This window comes from Hyperolius riggenbachi, chromosome 2 (genome assembly GCF_040937935.1).
Source record: "Hyperolius riggenbachi isolate aHypRig1 chromosome 2, aHypRig1.pri, whole genome shotgun sequence".
Taxonomy (NCBI): Eukaryota; Metazoa; Chordata; class Amphibia; order Anura; family Hyperoliidae; genus Hyperolius; species Hyperolius riggenbachi.
Window position 1 is genome coordinate 429,773,402 of NC_090647.1, and position 19,043 is coordinate 429,792,444.

A 19,043-nucleotide genomic window follows, 5' to 3' on the forward strand; every position below is an offset into this window, starting at 1 on the left:
CCAGCCAGGCATTGCCACAACACTAATGGACTCATTTCTCTCTCCATCTTTTTCTCTTTTTTCTTGCTATCTCTCACTGCCCTTTTCCAAGGTCGGACTGTTGGGCGTCTGATTCAAATATCGCTGCACAGCGTTTGAGTGCCATAGAGGGCAGCGGATTGCCCCTCTGGTCCCTCTCCTTGGCTTATCTGGGCTTATTTGTGTATCTACTTTAATCTACTGTACGCTGACCAAATTGTTACTGAAAGCATTTTTATGCACCATACTGTTATCACTGTATGTACTGTACCATCACCGACCCTGTAGTGCCAAAACCAATTCCGGGTACAACCCCCGTTGTACTTGGCGAAATAAATGATTCTGATTCTGATTCTGAAGAGTTCCAAAGACACTGCTCCACCAGATGTCTAAAGATTTTCTTGTAATATTTGCGCTGCTGTTTGCGCACAACGGGGTAGAATGTTATGCACTGGTCAGCACGGTCCACCCCACCCATTGTCTGATTATAATCCAGAATGACCTGGGGTTTCTGGATTGTCTTCCCAGCACGATTCTTGGCTGCAGCAGTGTCAGTGTTATGGACTGTTGACAAAACGGAAACATCTTTCTTGTCCTTCCAGCGGAGGGCCATCAGTTTACCCTTCTGCCATGCTGTGATTTCCCCTGGCTTCAGCTTCTGAGCTGAAAAGGCTGATGGCAGATTGCGACGGTTAGGCCGGACAGTGCCATATGAATCAGTCTTGTGTCTGATGAGGTGTTCATATAGTTCAGGGGAGGTGTAGTAATTATCTGTGGTCAGGCAATATCCCTGACCAAGAAGCGGTGAAATGAGGGAGAGGACAGAGGCAGATGCAAGGCCAAACTGGCTGTAGCCGGGGTCAAATTGTGTGCCTTTACCAGTGTATATAATGGCATTCCAAATATATCCGGAATTAGATTCGCACAATACAAACGATTTTATCCCAAATCTGGCACGCTTGGAAGAGATATACTGTTTCCAGGCAAGTCTCCCCTTATACGCCATTAGGCTTTCATCTACGCTAACGTCTCTTTCTGGAACATACACGGACTGAAATTTGCGTATGACCATTTGAAATAGGTCGTAGATCTTCCACAGTTTGGGGGCAGGATGGGTGGCCTCATCAAAGGTCTCATTATTCATGAAATGCAGGTTTTTCATGATGAGGCTAAATCTGTTTTCTGACATGACAGTTGCAAAAAAAGGTGTAGCAATCAGTCGGTTGGTGCTCCAATATGATGTCTGGCGGGGTTTCCCCACAACCCCTTGGAGGATGAGGATGGCCAGGAATAGCCATATATCATCCTGGGTGACTGGTTCCCACCTTTTTCCCCTAGCAAACCTCCTGAATGGACCAGGCTGCTGTTCCGCATAGCGGTTGGTCTCCTCCACTATAATTTGGATTATGGCCTCGTCCAAAAAAAGTTTCAAATAGACCAGGGGGTTAGGATCACAGGGAACTTTTTGGCCGGGTTCGCCTGTAAATGGGAATCGCGGGGGGGCAGGATTATTCTGGGTAGGGTCTTTAGCGATCCATGTGCGGATGCTCTCAACCTCTTCGGTGAAGTCATCGCTGTCAGACTCTGAGTCAGATGATGACATGTTCGCCACATAGCTGTCACTTGAGTCTGAGAATAACAGCTGCTCATCCTCGCTGTCATCAAACTCCTGCATCAGGGTTCGCGGGGAGAGGCGTCTACGGGAGCTGGAAGCCATTACAGGGCAAAACGTAGTCGTTATTCGGAGCAAGGGTCAATCCAGGTGGCAATCAAAGCGTCGTCGTTATCCAAAAGCAAGGGTCAAATCCAGGCGGCAATCAAAGCGTTGTCGTTATCAAAAAGCAAGGGTCAAATCCAGGCGGCAGTCGATAGAATAGTCGATAGTCCAAGCAAGGGTCAAAACCAGAAAAATCAGCAGAAATATCAGTGCAAGTGTCACCAGCAAAATCCAAACAGCAAATGGTGTTTTTTTTTTCTTTGTGTCATTTTATTTATACTTTCAAACTTGTTATTTTTTACTGTGTATTGGATTGGATACATGTGTATTCAATCCAATACAAATTAAAATTTACCGCCGCGCCCCCTAGCGTCGACTTCACGTGCGACGTCATTGCGCTAAAGGAGACGCGGAAGGAGAGGCGGAAGGAGACGCGAAAGGAGGAGGGACCGGAGGGGACCAGAGGACGGGATCGGTGGCCCAGAGGACGGGATCGGTGGCCCAGAGGACGTGATCGGAAGGCCCAGGGGACAGGATCGGAAGGCACAAGAGGGTGGAAAGAGATGCGGAAAGAGATGCGACGGAGGAACCGGAGGGGACCAGAGGACGGGATCGGAGGGCGGGATCGGAAGGCTCAGGACGGCCAGAAGGCATCAGACACACTGGGGACCGTCCGGAGAACGGGGACTGCGCACCCTGTACCAGGGCAACCCATGGTAAAGTGCTGGGAAACTTTTTTTTTTTTACCCCGACACTGTATCGGGATTATCTAAATGGGCATTTCTTTTCACCCCGATGCAGTGTCGGGATTATCTGCCAGAGGGTTAAGCCCCCTTGAAGCCGCTCAGTCCCTCGCTGTCTCCCGGGGTGGCTCCTGTCACCCACATTACTGCTCAAAATCCTGGCCAAGTCACGCTTCGCCACATATGCATGGTCTGGCGAACTCCCCCATCATGCTCCTGCACTGGGAGAGTTCTGTGTCTGTGCAGTAGTACTGTGCAAGCAAAGAATGCTCCCTGCCACGGGAGCGTGATGGGGCAGCGAGCCTGGCCGGGCCGCGCATGTGAGATAAAGCACGACTCGGCCAGGCTTTCAAGCAGTAATGTGGGTGACAGGAGCCACCCGGGGAGACAGCGAGGGACTGAGCGGCTTCAAGAGGGCTTAAAGAGGATCTGTAACAATAAAAAAATTCCCCTGGGGGGTACTCACCTCAGGAGGGGGAAGCCTCTGGATCCTAATGAGGCTTCCACCGTTCTCCTGTGTCCCACTGTGGTCTTTCGATGCCCCTCAGAACAGCGGGGATGTAAATATTTACCTCCCTGGCTCCAGCGCAGGCGCAGTAGCGACTCTTGGCTCCGAAATAAGCGGACCAGCGTAGTAGAGCGGACTTGACTTAGATTGGCTATTTCCGCCTATATTCGAGTCAAGAGCCACAACAGCACCCCAGCAGGAACAGGGAAAGGTAAATATTGCACAGCCTGACAAATTGTCGGCTGTGCATTCAGTGGGCAGCAGCGAGACCACCGTGGGACGGAGGAGGACGGGGGAAGCCTCAATAGGAAAATAGGATCCAGAGGCTCCCCCCTACCAAGGTGAGTATCCCACACGGAAACTTTTTTTTAATTACAGGAAGCCCCAGTTAAGTAAGGTACCTGTGATGGCTTTTATCTCTGGTACACATTAATGTTTGCGGTATGTATTATTGGTATACAGAAAGTGCCCTGTTATACAATAACTATAGTGTTCACCTTGTATAGCAAGAAAATAATATAGTACTACTACAACATTTCTGGATGTCAGGGTTCCCAAATCTCTGTATATTTATGTGAGAAAACGCGGAAGAGCCGCCGCAAGTACTCAGAGTGAGGCGGCTGATTCCGCGTCTAGCATGGCATCTGGAGTGTTTAGGCACGCATCCACTAGCGGGGCGGAACGCGGAGAAACCGACGCATGCCCAGCGGCGGAATCTGCGTCCGACGCGGCAGTCGGTACACATAGGCCTACTACTGACACAGTGGCTGAGCGCGGGGAAACCGCTGCATGCTCGGTTGGTGGTGCGGCTGGCCCCGCGCTCGAACAGGCTGACACATTGCAAGACATGTCTAGTGTGGCTGGGACTGGTAGTCCACACAGGCTCAGAAGGACGCGCGCACGCGCTGAAAGGCAGAGTTTATATGACACTCAGAGGAGAATCAGCTGACCAGGCCGGTCAGCTGACTAATCCATCTGCTCTCATTGGTCCAGCACTTAGGGGAGGAAATGGGAAGCGCTGGTGTATATATACTGGGTGCTGGCCATTCCTCTGGTGTCTGGCGTTGCAATCACTACGTGGTAGCACTCAGACCTTGTCAGTATCTGTGTTTATTAGACCAGTTTCCAAAGGTGTTGATGGCCAAGGATCTCACACCTTAGCTTAGGCATTTTTGATTATTTGTTATGACCTTCTGCTTTCCTGACCATTCTTCTGATCTCTGATTTTGTACCTTTGTCATTCTGATACTCTGTTGCCAAATCTCGGCTAGTCTCTGGATTCTGCATCTGCCTCCTGTCTCTGTACTTTATCTGTCCGTGTGTTAACGACCTGGCTTGTCCGACCTCGAGAACTATCTCTCCTGTTAGGAGATAGCTCGCAGATCTGTCAGTGACACTTCTCCATTGGTGTCACTCACGTTCTGTCCTTCCCACTCTCAGTCTGATTCCTCCCCGTGGAGAGTCCAGACTACGGAAGGAACCAGTTGCCGAGCAGTATTCCTATCTGCTCTTGCACCTGTCTCCCAGGTGCGGTCCTCAAAGTATTACTGTTGCACCAAAACACTCTTATCACTCAGGTGTCCAGAGGTTAGAGATATATCTGCATTCTCGGTAATACTGCAGATCACCGGTAATCAGATCCTCTCTGTGTTACACCAATCATTACACTTTACAAGCAGTCTGTAAAAATGACCTTGTTTCCTGCCTTGTCCATGAAAAAGCCTGCTATAAATGTCCTTCCATGCACAAATCTGCTGGGAGAGTGGTGCTGTGAGATGGATGCATAGTAATGGGAGATTTGTAAAAGGGAGGTTTAGTGGTGTACGTTAAAAAAGGGCGTCGGGAAAAAAGGGCGCAGGGTTTTAAACGATAAGCACGAATAACGTTTAAAAAAAATTGTGCTGTATTTCGTTTAAAAATAATTTTTTATAAAGTTATAATTCATTAAATAATGTGTATGAAATCGGCAATTGTAAAAACGTTAATCTTCGGTGTTTAAAAAGTGAAATGTATAATAACGTTTTATAAAAGATTAATACAAATTTTACTAAAGCTATACCTAACCCTACTCTCAAACAGAACCCTCCCTGTACCTACCCCTAACCCCTAGACCCCCTTGGTGGTACCTAAACCTAAGACCCCCCAGGTGGTGCCTAACCCCAAGACCCCCCAGGTGGTGCCTAACCCTAAGACCCCCCCAGGTGGTGCCTAACCTTAAGACTCCCCCTGGTGGTGCCTAACCCTAAGACCCCCCAGGTGGTGCCTAATCCTAAGACCCCCCTGGTGGTGCCTAACCCTAAGACCCCCCTGTGATAAGCATTAATAACGTTTGAAAAAAATATTGTGCTGTTTTTCGTTTAAAAATAATTATTTAAAAATGATTGTACTGTTTTTCGTTTAAAAAATTATAAATCATTAAATAATGTGTAATCATGAGAAGCAGTTATAAAACAGTAAAAGTCTCCGGGCACCGCTTGTAAAACGTTATTTTTCTCCGGCGCCCTTTTTTCCTGTTGGGCGCACATTAAACGATATTTATTATGAGAGTGAATGGCGGCGCCCTTTTTGTCCACTTGCCTCAGGCGCCCAAATTTACTGTTTCCGGTTTAGTGGCAGCACATGGAAGAAACATGGTCATCAACAACTCAGAGTGCAGAATTTTCTAACTTTCTGTGCATAAACTACTTGCTCTCAATCTGACCGGTTTGGCCACTTCATGTCTTAGATCTTATCGAAGCGATCAGAGAGAGAGATCTATTGGCTGCCCATACACTGAATGAAATCTCTTGAGAATCGGCCTCTTGATGCCGCATCCGCCGCCTCTGTTGCTGTCCCCCCAAATGTTAATGTGCCCTCCCTGTGCATTAAAATATCTCACCTTTCCAGCCACCACTAGTGTCAACCCCTCCAGCTTTTGCATGGATAACCCACATGGCTACCCTCATATAGCACAAGGTGCGTGTGTGACGTCACACAAGCGGCAAGTGCTCTACGCTGGTAGCCAAGTAGGGCGCCAATGCAAAAGGTGGAAGGCTGGACACTAGCAGCGGCCAGACAAGTGAGTGTCAGGCTTGTCTGGCTAATTGCTATAGGTCAGACTGTATGCTCATATGACTGACCTATAACCCAGCCCTAACACCTGTGTACACTCCTACCTAACAAACAAAACTACACCACCCTGCAGGTAGATGTAGCATACAACCTGGCATATAGCATTATTATTATTATTATTATTTATTGTATTTATAAAGCGCCAACATATTACGCAGCGCCATACACAGCAAGGAAATGCAGACACAGTATAATTGAATAGTCACCTGAGGCCTATAGACTGAGCCAATCCAGACAAAAGTATAATCACAATACAGATGCAAGGTCAGACAGGCCGGGATCAGGGCAGGCAGCGTTTGTGCAAGGTCCTCAAGCACCCAGGTTTGGCAACAGGCAGAGCCAGGACAAGGTCCTCCAGCACCCAAGGCTGAGACACCAAAGTGCGCCCCTCCATCCCTCCCGCCACAGCCATCAAACACTGATTGCTATTAGACTAAGAGGTGCCCCAGGGCTCCCAACCCTCCCAACACCTTAGTCTCTAGTTATCTGGCTTGCAGTCACTGTCATGTATCCCCTTTTCTTATTTCTCTCTGCTTCAAACACAATAGGGGAATGATAGCTGAGTGAGTTGTGCACCCCCTCCTACGCTGCGCCCTGAGGCTGGAGCCTCTCTCGCCTCTGCCTCAGGCCCGGCCCTGGCAACAGGGAATCCAGTAGAGGCAAGGTTAGGTACAAGCCGGGTCAATAACAGAAGATCATAAGAAGAGTAGTCAGGTTCAATCCGGGTCAGCAACAAGGTATCAGATCTGCAAGAAGCTTGGTCAAGAGACAGACAGAATTGTCAGCAAGACAAGGCACTTGGTGTGAGCGCAATCTCAGCTACAAGCCCAGCATAGGCTATCACGGGCAAAGACTGAGGGCGCTCACCTTTCTTTTATATTAGCAACTAACCAATTAAAAAGTAACAGAATCCAAAACATCCAATCAGCCTGCAGCGTATCAGCAAGTCAGCTGACACGCAGGTACACATGCTGCTAATGTTTACAACAGCGGAGTGCATACTAAGGACGCATCCGCCGCTTGGCCAATAAGGAAGGAGCGCCATGCGCTCCATTGACATCACTGCTTCGCCGATACCGAGAGGCTTGCATCTCAGCGTGGATCTTGGCGTTCCACCGCCATATGCGGCGAGGTCTTACAGTGAGATTTTAATGCACGGGCATATAAGGCACATTAGCATTTGACCGATTTAAGCCTAAGATCGGTTGAAGCATTAATCGGGCATGCTTGCTGCAGCACCTATTTTCATTCCATAATTATCAAATCGGATGGTCATTCGTTCACAAAATCACCAGATATAGGGCCACCAGGGCTGGATTTACCATAGGGCACTGTAGACACGTACCTACAGTTGCCTGATGATGGAAAGGCGGCCCACTCCCCTTCCCAAGTGCCTCCCTCCTGCTTTATCTATGCAGAGTCCCGAGTGTAAATGAGAGGTTACTCACCCGGGTCTCAGAATTCCACTGACCAGTTCTCCCTTTAGTCGGGGGCACCTCTAGCTACCTAATATCTGGGGGCACCTCTAGTTACTCAATACTGAGAGTACCTCTGGCTACCTAATACTGAGGAGCACCTGTAGCCACGTATGACAGGCAAGGGATGTAAGGCAGAAGTTACAGCTGGGACAGTCAGCACACTTGTGGTGCAGTTCGGGGGAAGGGGGGATTGTAGGTTCATGGAGGGTGAAGTCTAGGGTGCCAGGACATCGATACCTAAAGGCTCCTGTGATGTACATCTGGGCTTGAAGGGCACCATAAGTGAAAATAAATACCTACATGTTTCATTTTTCTTTACATGCTACTTTTAATTTAAGAATTATAGATGGCCGGGACCTATTTCCGCTGCTTACACAGAAAACCTCTAATTCCGAACACGAGTTCCTCTTTCACTACTGTGGAAGTAGTTTACATGCAGCGCGTTGGCATGAAAAAGACAGTAAGTACATTTATTTTATTTTCATAAAAAGAGAAAAAAAGGGTCCATCTCGAAAAGTGATATTTTAACATTGTATTTTGGGACTGATGTTGAAATTCCTGTATCTGTGAAGAGATGTTTGCCCATCATATGAAGGACACCTATGTGTACATTGTTTGCAATACATTTAAAAAAAAATGTTCCAAAGTGCAGTGTAGGGTAAGATGCTGAAAATGTCTGCAGCTTCAGGTTCACGATCCTTAATCAGCTAAAAAATCAGATATTGCCAACCATTTAGGCCTGGATCTGGGGTGTCCGATCTCTCTCTTGCCATTTTTCAGTAAGTCCAGCTTGTCCTATACCTTGCACTTCATCTTTTTCTATTCTCGTGCCCTTACTGCACTTTTTTCTTTACAAGGTTGTGATCATCTACATTATCATTGCACTGCTTGCACCTTACATTTTTCATTGTTGATGCACCTTAGATTGTATCTATATATATAATAGAGTAAGTGCCTCAACCTTCGAGCAAGAAGAAGAAGTAGCGCCCTGCCCCCAGGGCGTGCCTCAACCTTCAAGCAAGAAGAAGTACTTTGCATGAGAAAATTTATGCGTGCTCAAACACCACATTTAAGGCTTCTTTGGACTGTTGAGCTGTGTGCTCAGCAAGCAGTTACCAGGCAGCAGTAAGCAGTTACCAGGCAGCAGTAAGCAGTTACCAGGCAGCAGCAAGCTGTTACCAGGCAGCAGCAAGCTGTTACCAGGCAGTAGTTAGCAGTTGTAAGAGTTTGAGAGGCATTTTACTGCCTATCAACTGTCCGTGGAAAAGAGGCCTACCCTAGCAAGTCTGGCTTTGCAAATCTGGCCTAATTGGCTATTCATGAGGCAATGCTCATGCAAATTTGCTTTTGCATGCCAAACTATGCGGGGTCAAAAAACCAATAAAGCGGTCGCCCTGCTGCATGCCAGTGATGAGCGAAAATGCAAAAATTTGTTTTGACAAATTTTTACAGAATTTTCGCCTAATTTCGTTTTGACAGGCAAATTTTCCATCTAATTTTTTCACGTTTATTTTCGCCGAATGCCAGTCATTTTCGCGTTACTTGCATATTATTGCGGACATTTTCCACATAAGGGCATTAGCGTCCGCATTCAGAGAAGTTTCTTGCGCATTATTGCGGACAATTTTCCGTATAAACGTCCGCATAGACTGAATTTCCATGCGGATTATTGTGGACATTTTTCCGCATAAGGGCATAAGCATCCGCATACAATGAATTTTAGAAAACGCAAATATTTCTGAAGATTTTCATGAAAATTCGCCAAAAACGAAAACGGGATTTTCGATGCGAAAATGACTTAGGTGAAAATTCGCAAGCAACACTGCTACATGCTAAATTAGCACTATCCAGGAGCGCCACAGGGAGGATTCCCAATGTCCCCTTTTTATACAACCGGGGGGACTGCGGGGTCCCAGGCTCTCTCACTGCCTGGGAACCACAGCAGCACCACGGCGGGGGAGGCTAGGTGGCACAGGCGACCCCCCCCCAAGCGTGGCCAGCACCGGGGAGAGCCGTCTGCACCCACCTACCAATATTAAAAACAGGCACTTACCTTAACGCCCATTGCGTTCTGCTACATGCGCATTAACTTGGGTGCACCACATGAGAAAGTAGTGAAGCATGGGTCACCCCGAGCTTTAGAGCTCAGGGCTGGCTCACATACAACACTCCGGGGGGGGATCAAGGACAAGCGCAGACAACTAACTCCAGGGCTCACACCACCGGAGCAAGCCATTCACCACCTGCCTCCAAAGGATACAAACTGCAAAAAATGCTTTCCATGAGAAAATTAATGCGCATGTAGCAGAACGCAATGGACGTTAAGGTAAGTGCCTGTTTTTATTATTGGGAGGTGAGTGCGGACGGCTCTCCCTGGCCACGCTTGGGGGGGTCGGCTGCGCCACCCAGCCTCCCCCTCCGGGGTGCCGCTGTGGTTCCCAGGCAATGAGAGAGCATGGGACCCCGCGGTCCCCCCGGTTGTATAAAAAGGGGGGCATTGGGAATCCTCCCCGTGGTGCTCCTGGATAGTGCTAATGTAGCATGAACTTATTCCCGCAGGGCGACCGCTTTGCAGTATTGGTTTTTTGACCCTGCATAGTTTGGCATGCAAAAGCAAATGTATATTTGCATGAGCATTGCCTCATGAATAGCCAATCTGCCAACCTTAGTCCACGCCTTCATCACATCCCGACTGGACTACTGTAATGCTCTCTACACTGGCCTTCCAAAAAAGGCCTTGTACCGCCTACAGCTGATACAGAATACTGCTGCCAGACTGCTAACCAACCAACCCCGTCACTGCCACATAACGCCAGTCCTGCATTCCCTTCACTGGCTACCTATAGAATGGAGGGTCCTATTCAAGATCGGCCTACTGACATTTAAATCCCTGAATAATCTGGGCCCTGGATACATGAAAGATATGTTACAGCTGCGAAGCAATCCCCGCATTCTCAGATCCACAGGTTCTAATAATCTAGTCATACCCAGAGTCCACTTAGAAACTTTTGGTCCCAGAGCCTTCTGTCATGCTGCCCCTACGTTTTGGAACTCCTTACCTCAACAGATCAGGACAGCCCCATCCCTGGACGTGTTTAAATCCAGACTGAAAACCCACCTGTTCAGTCTGGCATTTGCAGAAATATAACTTTTGTTGTGTGAATACTTCATCCTACTAATTACTGAATCTGAGAGAGCCTAAGCGCTTTGAGTCCTATGGGAGAAAAGCGCTATAGAAATGTTATTGTATTGTATTGTATTATATATTGTATTTGGAAAGCCAGACTTGCTAGAGTTAAACTTGGTGTTTGAGCACGCATACATTTTCTAATGGAAAGCCTAAAGGTGGGTACACACATCAGATAAAAGTCTTTGGAAAATGAAAGATCACAGACCAATGTTACCCCCTTCCATGTAGTATGAGAGCCATACCTACACAGTTTATTCTATTGAGCTGAACTCCCCATCAGATAACATTTTTTGCAAGATGCAAGATGCTGCACACAAAGATGCTGTACACATGCAACAGATTAGTATCTGCAAAAGATCTGTTCCTGCAAAAAAATCAGTTTCTGCAAAATGCATTCATAGTCTATGATATCTGCAGATCTCATGCTGGGCATACACGGTATGTTTTCTACCATGTAATCGAGCCGTGTCCGATACCCCGCCGGATCGATTCTGCGCTCGATACCGGCGGGCAGGACAAAAGAAGAAACGAGTGGAAAATAAGAAAGTGCTCGCGGGGACGAGCGGGAATCGATCTGGGCGCCCGCGGGGACAAGCGAGAATCGAGCCAGCGGCTCGATTACACGGTAGAAAACGTACCATGTATGCCCAGCATAATACACACCTTGTGTTCATCTGCAGATCAGACAATCATCTGCAGATCCAAAGATGCATCCTGGTTGATCTGATCTGCAGATGATTGTCCGTTAAACAAGGTGTGTATGAGATCTGCAGATATAGACTATGAATGTATTTTGTAGGTACTGATCTTTTGCAGGAACTGATATTTTGCAGATACTGATCTGTTGCATGTGTACAGCATCTTTGTGTGCATCATCTTGCAAAGATTTCTATCTGATGGGGAGTTCAGCTCCATAGAGTAGACTGTGTAGGTATGGCTCTCATACTACATGGAAGGGGGTAAAATTGGTCTGTGATCTTTGATTTTCCAAAGACTTTTATCTGATATGTGTACCCACCTTTATTCTTCTTGCTTCAAGGTTGAGGCACGTACTCTATTAGATAGATCGAAGATGCGGCGTATGCTACGACGCGGGTCGGCTAGTATTTATTAATTGTCAATTGGTCACTTTGTATTGAGAAGTCCTATGGCTAAATCCACGTATATATATTTTGGTCCTTGTTGCATAATAGCACCATATCTATTTACACTTTTTGCACATTGTGCTTATCAATTTTTTTACTATTTTTGACATGCTGTGACTAATACCTTATAACATATACGCTATAGCAGCATAGAGGGTGATATAGCGGCTGGGAACGTGGAAAATCAGCCGCGTTCCCAGCCTGTCGGCGGCTGTCGTCGAACCCGGAAGTAGCCGCCGACAGGACGATCGGAGCGGGGCTGCGAGGGCACCATCCAGCTTCGGGGGGCTGAGGGATTCCCCGGGTGAGTAAATATCATTTTTTATTTTTTACTTAAGTTTTCCTTTAAAGCAACAATTTTGCAGCCCTATGACTACATGATCATCAAAGCAATAAAAGGGCTCTCCACCCCAATAGTTAAAATATGGACATTTTAACCAATTGCAGTTTCTGCTCATCTAGCAAGGAAAAAAAGGCCCCTTTGTCCTTATTTATAGCTGTATCTACTATGTGCGGGTGCTTTTGACAGCTTTCACAGTGGGTTACACATATTTATCTAATTTGTAAAATAACTGTGACAGACTGTTAGTTATTGGGAAAACTGTTTGATTTAAAATAGATTAATAGGGGAAAAAAAAGGACTTCCTCATCCTGCAAGCTGGGAGACTTTCCTGGATCAAAGTATTACCATATTATTTAAAGCAATGATAGATCAAGCCTATAGCAGCATAGAGGGTGATATAGTGGCTGGGAACGCGGAAAATCAGCCGCATTCCCAGCCAGTCGGCGGCTGTCGCTGAACCCGGAAGTAGCCGCTGGCGGGGACAGGACGATCAGAGCGGGGCTGCGAAGGCACCATCCAGCTTCGGGGGGCTGAGGGATGCTCCGGGTAAGTAAATATCATTTTTTATTTTTGACTTAAGTTTTCCTTTAAAGTAATACTGTAGGGGGGGTCAGGGGAAAATGAGTTAAACTTACCTGGGGCTTCTAACGGTCCCCCGCAGACATCCTGTGTTGGCGCAGCCACTCACCGATGCTCCGGCCCCGCCTCCGGTTCACTTTTGGAATTTCAGACTTTAATGTCTGAAAACCACTGCGCCTACGTTGCCGTGTCCTCGATCCCGCTGATGTCATCAAGAGCGCACAGCGCAGGCCCAGTATGGTCTGTGTCTGCGCAGTACACTCCTGGTGACATCAGCGGGAGCGAGGACACGGGCATGCAGGCGCAGTGATTTTCAGACTTTAAAGTCAGAAATTCCAGAAGTGAACTGGAGGCGGGGCCGGAGCATCGGTGAGTGGCTGCGCCAACACAAGATGCCTGCGGGGGACCATTAGAAGCCCCGGGTAAGTTCAGCTCATTTTCCCCCGACCCCCTACAGTATCCCTTTAAGCGTAGACACATGCATGGAGCATATCACTAAAAAGGTATTAACCCCATGCTATAGCAGTAAAAAGAAATGTTTAGCTCTTTATGAGGAAGCAAGAGTTGTAAGTAGTCTATCTGACATTTGTAAATCCTGTTAAGATTATCTAACCCTTAAAGCGGATCTGGGATGAAAAACTAACTATAACAAGTAACTTGTCTATATATCTTATCTAACGTTTAGTTTACACAGCATATCTAGCTACAAACAGCTTTAAAAGTTTATGATTATTTATTCCTGGTATACAATGAGGGCAGCCATGTTCTGTTTGTCACATTGTCACAGGCTGAGGACTGGAGATGCTATTGGCTTGCCTGTGTGTAAATTCAGTCCCCTCTCCTCCTCCCTCCTCCCCTCTGCCTCTGAAATCAATGGCTAGTAACCTCCTCCTCCTCCTGCCCAGACTGAGCTCCCATAAGCCCTTGCTACAGTGCCAAGGCACAAAATGAGCTGTGGGTGAGGCTTGTTTAGTTTATAGGGAATTAGAGTATTAAAACAAAACAAAAAAAGTATTTGGCTTGAGGAATGCCCTATAAACTATATGAAAGGAACACAATTATGCAATGAGTAAAAGTTTATCTCAGATCCACTTTAAAGCTTGCTTTTGTGGAAATCTGAAAGTCCACAACCCTGGTAGTAGATTTACATTTTCTGTTCTGATTGTGCCACTTCAGCAGCCCCTGAGCCTCCAGATCTACATGAACCACTCCTATACCCCTGTAAACATAGTTTGGCCCAGTAAGTACACAGGAAACGTAGACCGGGCATTGTCACGTGGCGGATTTATTAGGTTTTTGCAATGCATTTACACACAGCGCATAGCACCGGAAATGTGGCAGGTGGCACCAGGTGGAGATTGGGGGTGAAGCCGGACGGGCACAACAGCTGTTTCACGCTCTGCTGATTGCTTTGTCACATGCTTGTTTGGGCGCAGGGCAGCTTGTATGAGTCACCACCAAGTTAAACCAGCTGGCTTTGCCCTTTCTGACGCCTACTAGCATGCACTGAAGTTAAAAGTGCATGTTTACAGTGCAAAGACGTAAACAACCTGTATATTGCCACTGTACAAGTAGTTATCCCTAGGGTCCCCCTGCTAGGTGCCGAGTAGTACTACACTTCCGGGTACATAGTGTGCCAAGTGCTTGGGTGCTCAGGTAGCATTTCATGCTGGGCTTTATTGCTCATGCTCACAACCAGGATCAATACTGGGGTTGGGGTGTGAAATGTGTCACAGAATTTTTTTTATAGTGTAGCCTGGGCTCTGGTATTCTTATGCAGCCTCACATTTGTGTGCAAGAAACTCTTCTTGACTAGAAGCTATCCTTAGACTGGTACACTTCCCCCTTTCCTACATTCTCTTGTGTAGGAGAACTCATGGAAATCAGATGTGATTTAAAGCTGACACTATTCCCAAGCAACATTTATATACCACAGCTGTAGTAAGCGTGGTTCTCACACATGCTTCCCTGTCACAAGTGGTGGTTTGATGTTTCTAAATCTCTAATTATGAATATATCCAAATGAATACAAAGAGTTTGAGCAAACGATTGTGGTATTTCAGATTTCTAGTTATTTCACTACATTTATGGGTCAGCAGTAGGAGGAATATCTATGAGGCTTGAGATCCCTTTGAATATTGCAAAATACACCCGGGAATAAGAAACCAAAATATTATTAATAATGAGACTCTTTCAGTTCTTATTGGTTCTGCTACCATTTAAAACAAACCTGATGACTCGATCAGCAGAAGCCAACACCAGGGGAGCCGTGCAAGAGACAAGAGGTCTGCGATCGCCGAGGGAGCCATAGATAAGGTGAGACACGCTCCCGGCACTGCTAATTACACATGGGGGGAGCAGAGACACATGGGGGGGGGGAGCGGAGACACAGGGGGAGACAGAAACACATGGGGGGGGGGGGGGGCAATGCACAGTAGAGAAAAATGTTAGCGAACATGCGAATCTGGCGAACTGCCATAGACTTCAATGGGCAGGCGAATTTTAAAACCCACAAAGACTGTTTCTGCCCACAAAAGTGATGAAAAAGTTGTTTCAAGGAGTCTAACACCTGGATAGGGGCATGCCAGAGGGGGATCCATGGCAAAAGTCCCACCCAAAATTTCGGAGTTGACGCAAAGTCGGGTTTGAATCCCTACGGTTGGCGCGTCCGTTTCTGCATCGGATGCGGCACCCGTGCTTTTACGAAGACACAGCCCCTTCTCTATAGCTATGCCATGCATAGCCATAGGGATTCGGGCACAGCCTGTGGAAAACTGCAGACTGCGCTATTTTTTGGGGGCCTTGTGCGATTTCAGATACAGCCTATTAATTTCAATTCTGCTTCTGAAATTGGGTGCAGAATATGGCTGGGATTCGTGGCTAGTGAAAATAGGCCCTAAAACAAACCAAATTTTGGTCTTTAATGGACAACTGAAGTGAGAGGTAGATGGAGGCTGCCATATTGATGTCCCTTTAAACAATAACAGTTGCCTGGCAGCCCTGCTGATCTATTTGGCTGTAGTATTGTCTGAATAATACCAGAAACAAGCTTGCAGCTAACCTTGTCAGATCTGACAATAATGTCAGAAACACCTGATATGCTGAATGCTTGTTCAGGTTCAATGGCTAAAAGTATTACATGCAGAGGGTCAGCAGGATAGCCAGGCAACTGGTATTGCTTAAAAGGAAATAAATATTCTAGCCTCCATATCCCTCCGCTTCAGTTGTCCTTTAAGTATCTCAATAGGCTTGTGTAAATCTGTAATTCCAATTTCAGAAACACCCGTCTACATAAAATTGATCAATACTTTGATTCTATTTTTTTAACTCTTTTCCTAGGTGGTCGTACTTGGAAAGTGCACTATGCGACGCCTGCTTTTTACCCAGAAGGTGCAGTGGGCTGCTATCATACAATACTCTGCGGCTGTGAAGAGAAAGATGTCATACACCATGAGCCACCTCTGTTATATGAACTGTCATCTGATCCTTCAGAATCCAACCCGCTTTCATCCCAGACAAGTTCATATTATAAAGAGGTGCTGAACAGAGTGAAAACTGCCGTGGCTGAACATCAGAAGACAATCAGTGTGGTTCCCCAGCAGCTATCCTTCTACAATAATCTCTGGAAGCCCTGGTTGCAGCCATGCTGTGGGAGGTTTCCCTTCTGCTGGTGTGATAAAGAAGAAAACAACGGAACAGATATAATCTGAGAGGACTCCGTCTGCAATCACTTTTATACTATAACTGGAGATTCTGGGAATTCACTATCATACACTAGACATCGTTTATTGTGACTGGTGCAAAAAAAAAAAAAAAAAAAAAAAGAGTAGAAAACCATTCAGATATGAGCCACTTACCAAAGATTCTCATTGGCTACTCTGGGCATTGGTTCCACTTTTCTTTGGACTTGTCCTGATAAATGTGTATTATTGTTGTGTTACTTGGTGCTACTACTTGGTGCCAGGGCCGGATTACCGACCAGGCAACAAAAGCAGTCGCTTGGGGCCCCATTCAGAGTCAAAAGGGCCCCATCAGCACATAAACCAGCCCTCGCCATCCTGTCAGCGGTGGCTGGATGGTATAATGGTTAAAGGGACTCTGAGCAGTGCAGTAACTATGGAAAGATGCATATCATTTTAAAGCTCTCTTTCTCCTCTTTCCAATGATATATAAACCGCCACCCTATGCCTTTTAATTTTCACTACAGCAGTCATGGCCACAGTAGGGTGGCAGTTTATCTATCATTGGAAAGAGGAGAAAGAGAGCTTCAAAATGATATGCATCTTTCCATAGTTACATTGTATTACACAGGACGACTTTTTTCCAAAGTCGGCAGCTCGATTCAGCACAATGCAATGAAATATAAGGAACCCAGGGGGACATAATTACAAACATCATGCTGGTAGGTGTGAGGATGTAATTAATTAGTTGTGGGTATGCTTAAAGGCATACCCACAGGCACTGCTCGGAGTCCCTTTAAGTGCTCTGCCTCTGACACAGGAGACCAGGGTTCGAATCTCGGCTCTGCCTGTTCAGTAAGCCAGCACCTATTCAGTAGGAGACCTTAGGCAAGTCTCTCTAACACTGCTACTGCCTATAGGGCGCGTCCTAGTGGCTGCAGCTCTGGCGCTTTGAGTCCGCCAGGAGAAAAGCGCAATATAAATGTTATTTGTCTTGTCAAACGATGCTGATTGTCTTCAGAGCCAGGCTCTCCTCCTAGGTCCCCCTCCTGCTACTGTCCGCTCTGCCACTGCCCACTCCTCCCTCCCTTCCCACAGAGAACCACAGCTGCAGGAAGAATGATAGCAGCAGATGGCAAACGTTCACTCACCTATCCATGATCCAAGCGATAGAGATCCCATCATCTGAAACCAATCTGTCTCTTCTACAGTGCAGCCACTCGCTCTGAACTTCCTGATTCTCAGATCAGACAGGAAGTAGTAATAGTAGTAGTAACAGAGCAGTGGCACTCTATAGGAGTCTGATGGGACCTCTATTGCTTGGATCGCAATAGGTGAATGCGAGTCATCTGGTGCTGTCATTCTCCCCCGCTGCGGCTGCCTTCTCTGCTGGACTATCGTATTCACTGGGATGGAGGCTGCATGGTGGCTGTTTAGTTTGGGAGGAAATCGGTTGTTCGGTGGTGGGGGTGATTATGTAATTCTCTCTGGGGAACGGCTTCCAGTTTGGCGGTGTCCAGAGCTTTCTGCTAGGCTGGAGATGCAGGGGGAAAGTGCTTCTGCTGTAATATCTGGCGCCCTCTTCACAGGGGTGCCCCAGTCCCTGAGTGCAAATGTCCCAGCCATTCACCTCTCACTCTGCATTTTGCCACTGCTATTCCCTGCATTGTGCACCCACAGAGGAAAGCGGGCTGTTGCCCATAGCAACCAGTAGCTCGGCTGCCCCGGTGTGTGCGGCATGTTGCTGTGCAGCTGCATCTTCTGCTTCTATTACGACATGATGGGGGGGCCCAAATCAGTTACTTTGCTTAGGGCCCCATTTAGCCTTAATCCGGCTCTGCTTGGTGCTACTACCATCAATCAGGAAGTATATAGTCTTTTTCACAGTAGTGCAACATACGGGTATAAACCACAAACGGTCATACATTTTACAGATTGAAAAAAATGAAAACTCCAGCAAACTGACACTACTGGTAGCGCAACAATAGCACAGCAATACCTGGAGTGCAAACATGAAGGGTAAGTGCTCTTGTATTTTTAACCACTTGATGACCCAGCCTTTACCCCCCCTTAAGGACCAGCGCTGTTTTAGCTGATCTGTGCTGGGTGGGCTCTACAGCCCCCAGCACAGATCAAACACCAGGCAGAGCGACCAAATCGCCCCCCTTTTTTCCCCACTATGGGGATGATGTGCTGGGGGGGGGGTCTGATCGCTCCTGCCTGCGTGTGGCTGGCGGGGGGGGGCACCTCAAAGCCCCCTCCACCGCAGGATTCCCCCTCTTCCTCTCCTCCCTCCCTTCCGCGGAGATCCGAGGCTGCACAGGAACGGATCTGTCCTGTGCAGCCTCTAACAGGCTCCTGCCTGTCATGTGACAGCGATCCCCGGCCGCTGATTGGCCGGGGATCGCTGGTCTGGTACAACGCTGCTACTGTTAGCAGCGTTGTACAAATGTAAACAAAGCGGATTATTTCCGCTTGTGTTTACATTTAGCCTGCGAGCCGCGATCGGCGGCCCGCAGGCTATTCACGGA

The 19,043-nt window shown here is 47.2% G+C and overlaps 1 protein-coding gene across 8 annotated transcripts in view; it reads left to right on the forward strand.

Annotated features, from left to right (window-relative positions):
• Positions 1-19,043, forward strand: part of LOC137544537 (arylsulfatase D-like) — a 110,449-nt gene that overhangs the window by 72,619 nt on the left and 18,787 nt on the right. For 5 of the 8 annotated variants that reach the window (XM_068265623.1, XM_068265626.1, XM_068265629.1 and 2 more), the window contains 2 exons: positions 7,914-8,035; positions 16,172-17,018. In XM_068265623.1, the coding sequence (XP_068121724.1) occupies positions 7,914-8,035; positions 16,172-16,542 (493 nt within the window). In that variant the 3' untranslated portion in view covers positions 16,543-17,018. Of the gene's footprint in view, positions 1-7,913; positions 8,036-15,078; positions 15,149-16,171; positions 17,019-19,043 lie in introns of those variants that run through there. The other 3 variants (XM_068265630.1, XM_068265631.1, XM_068265628.1) reach the window with 3 other exon arrangements.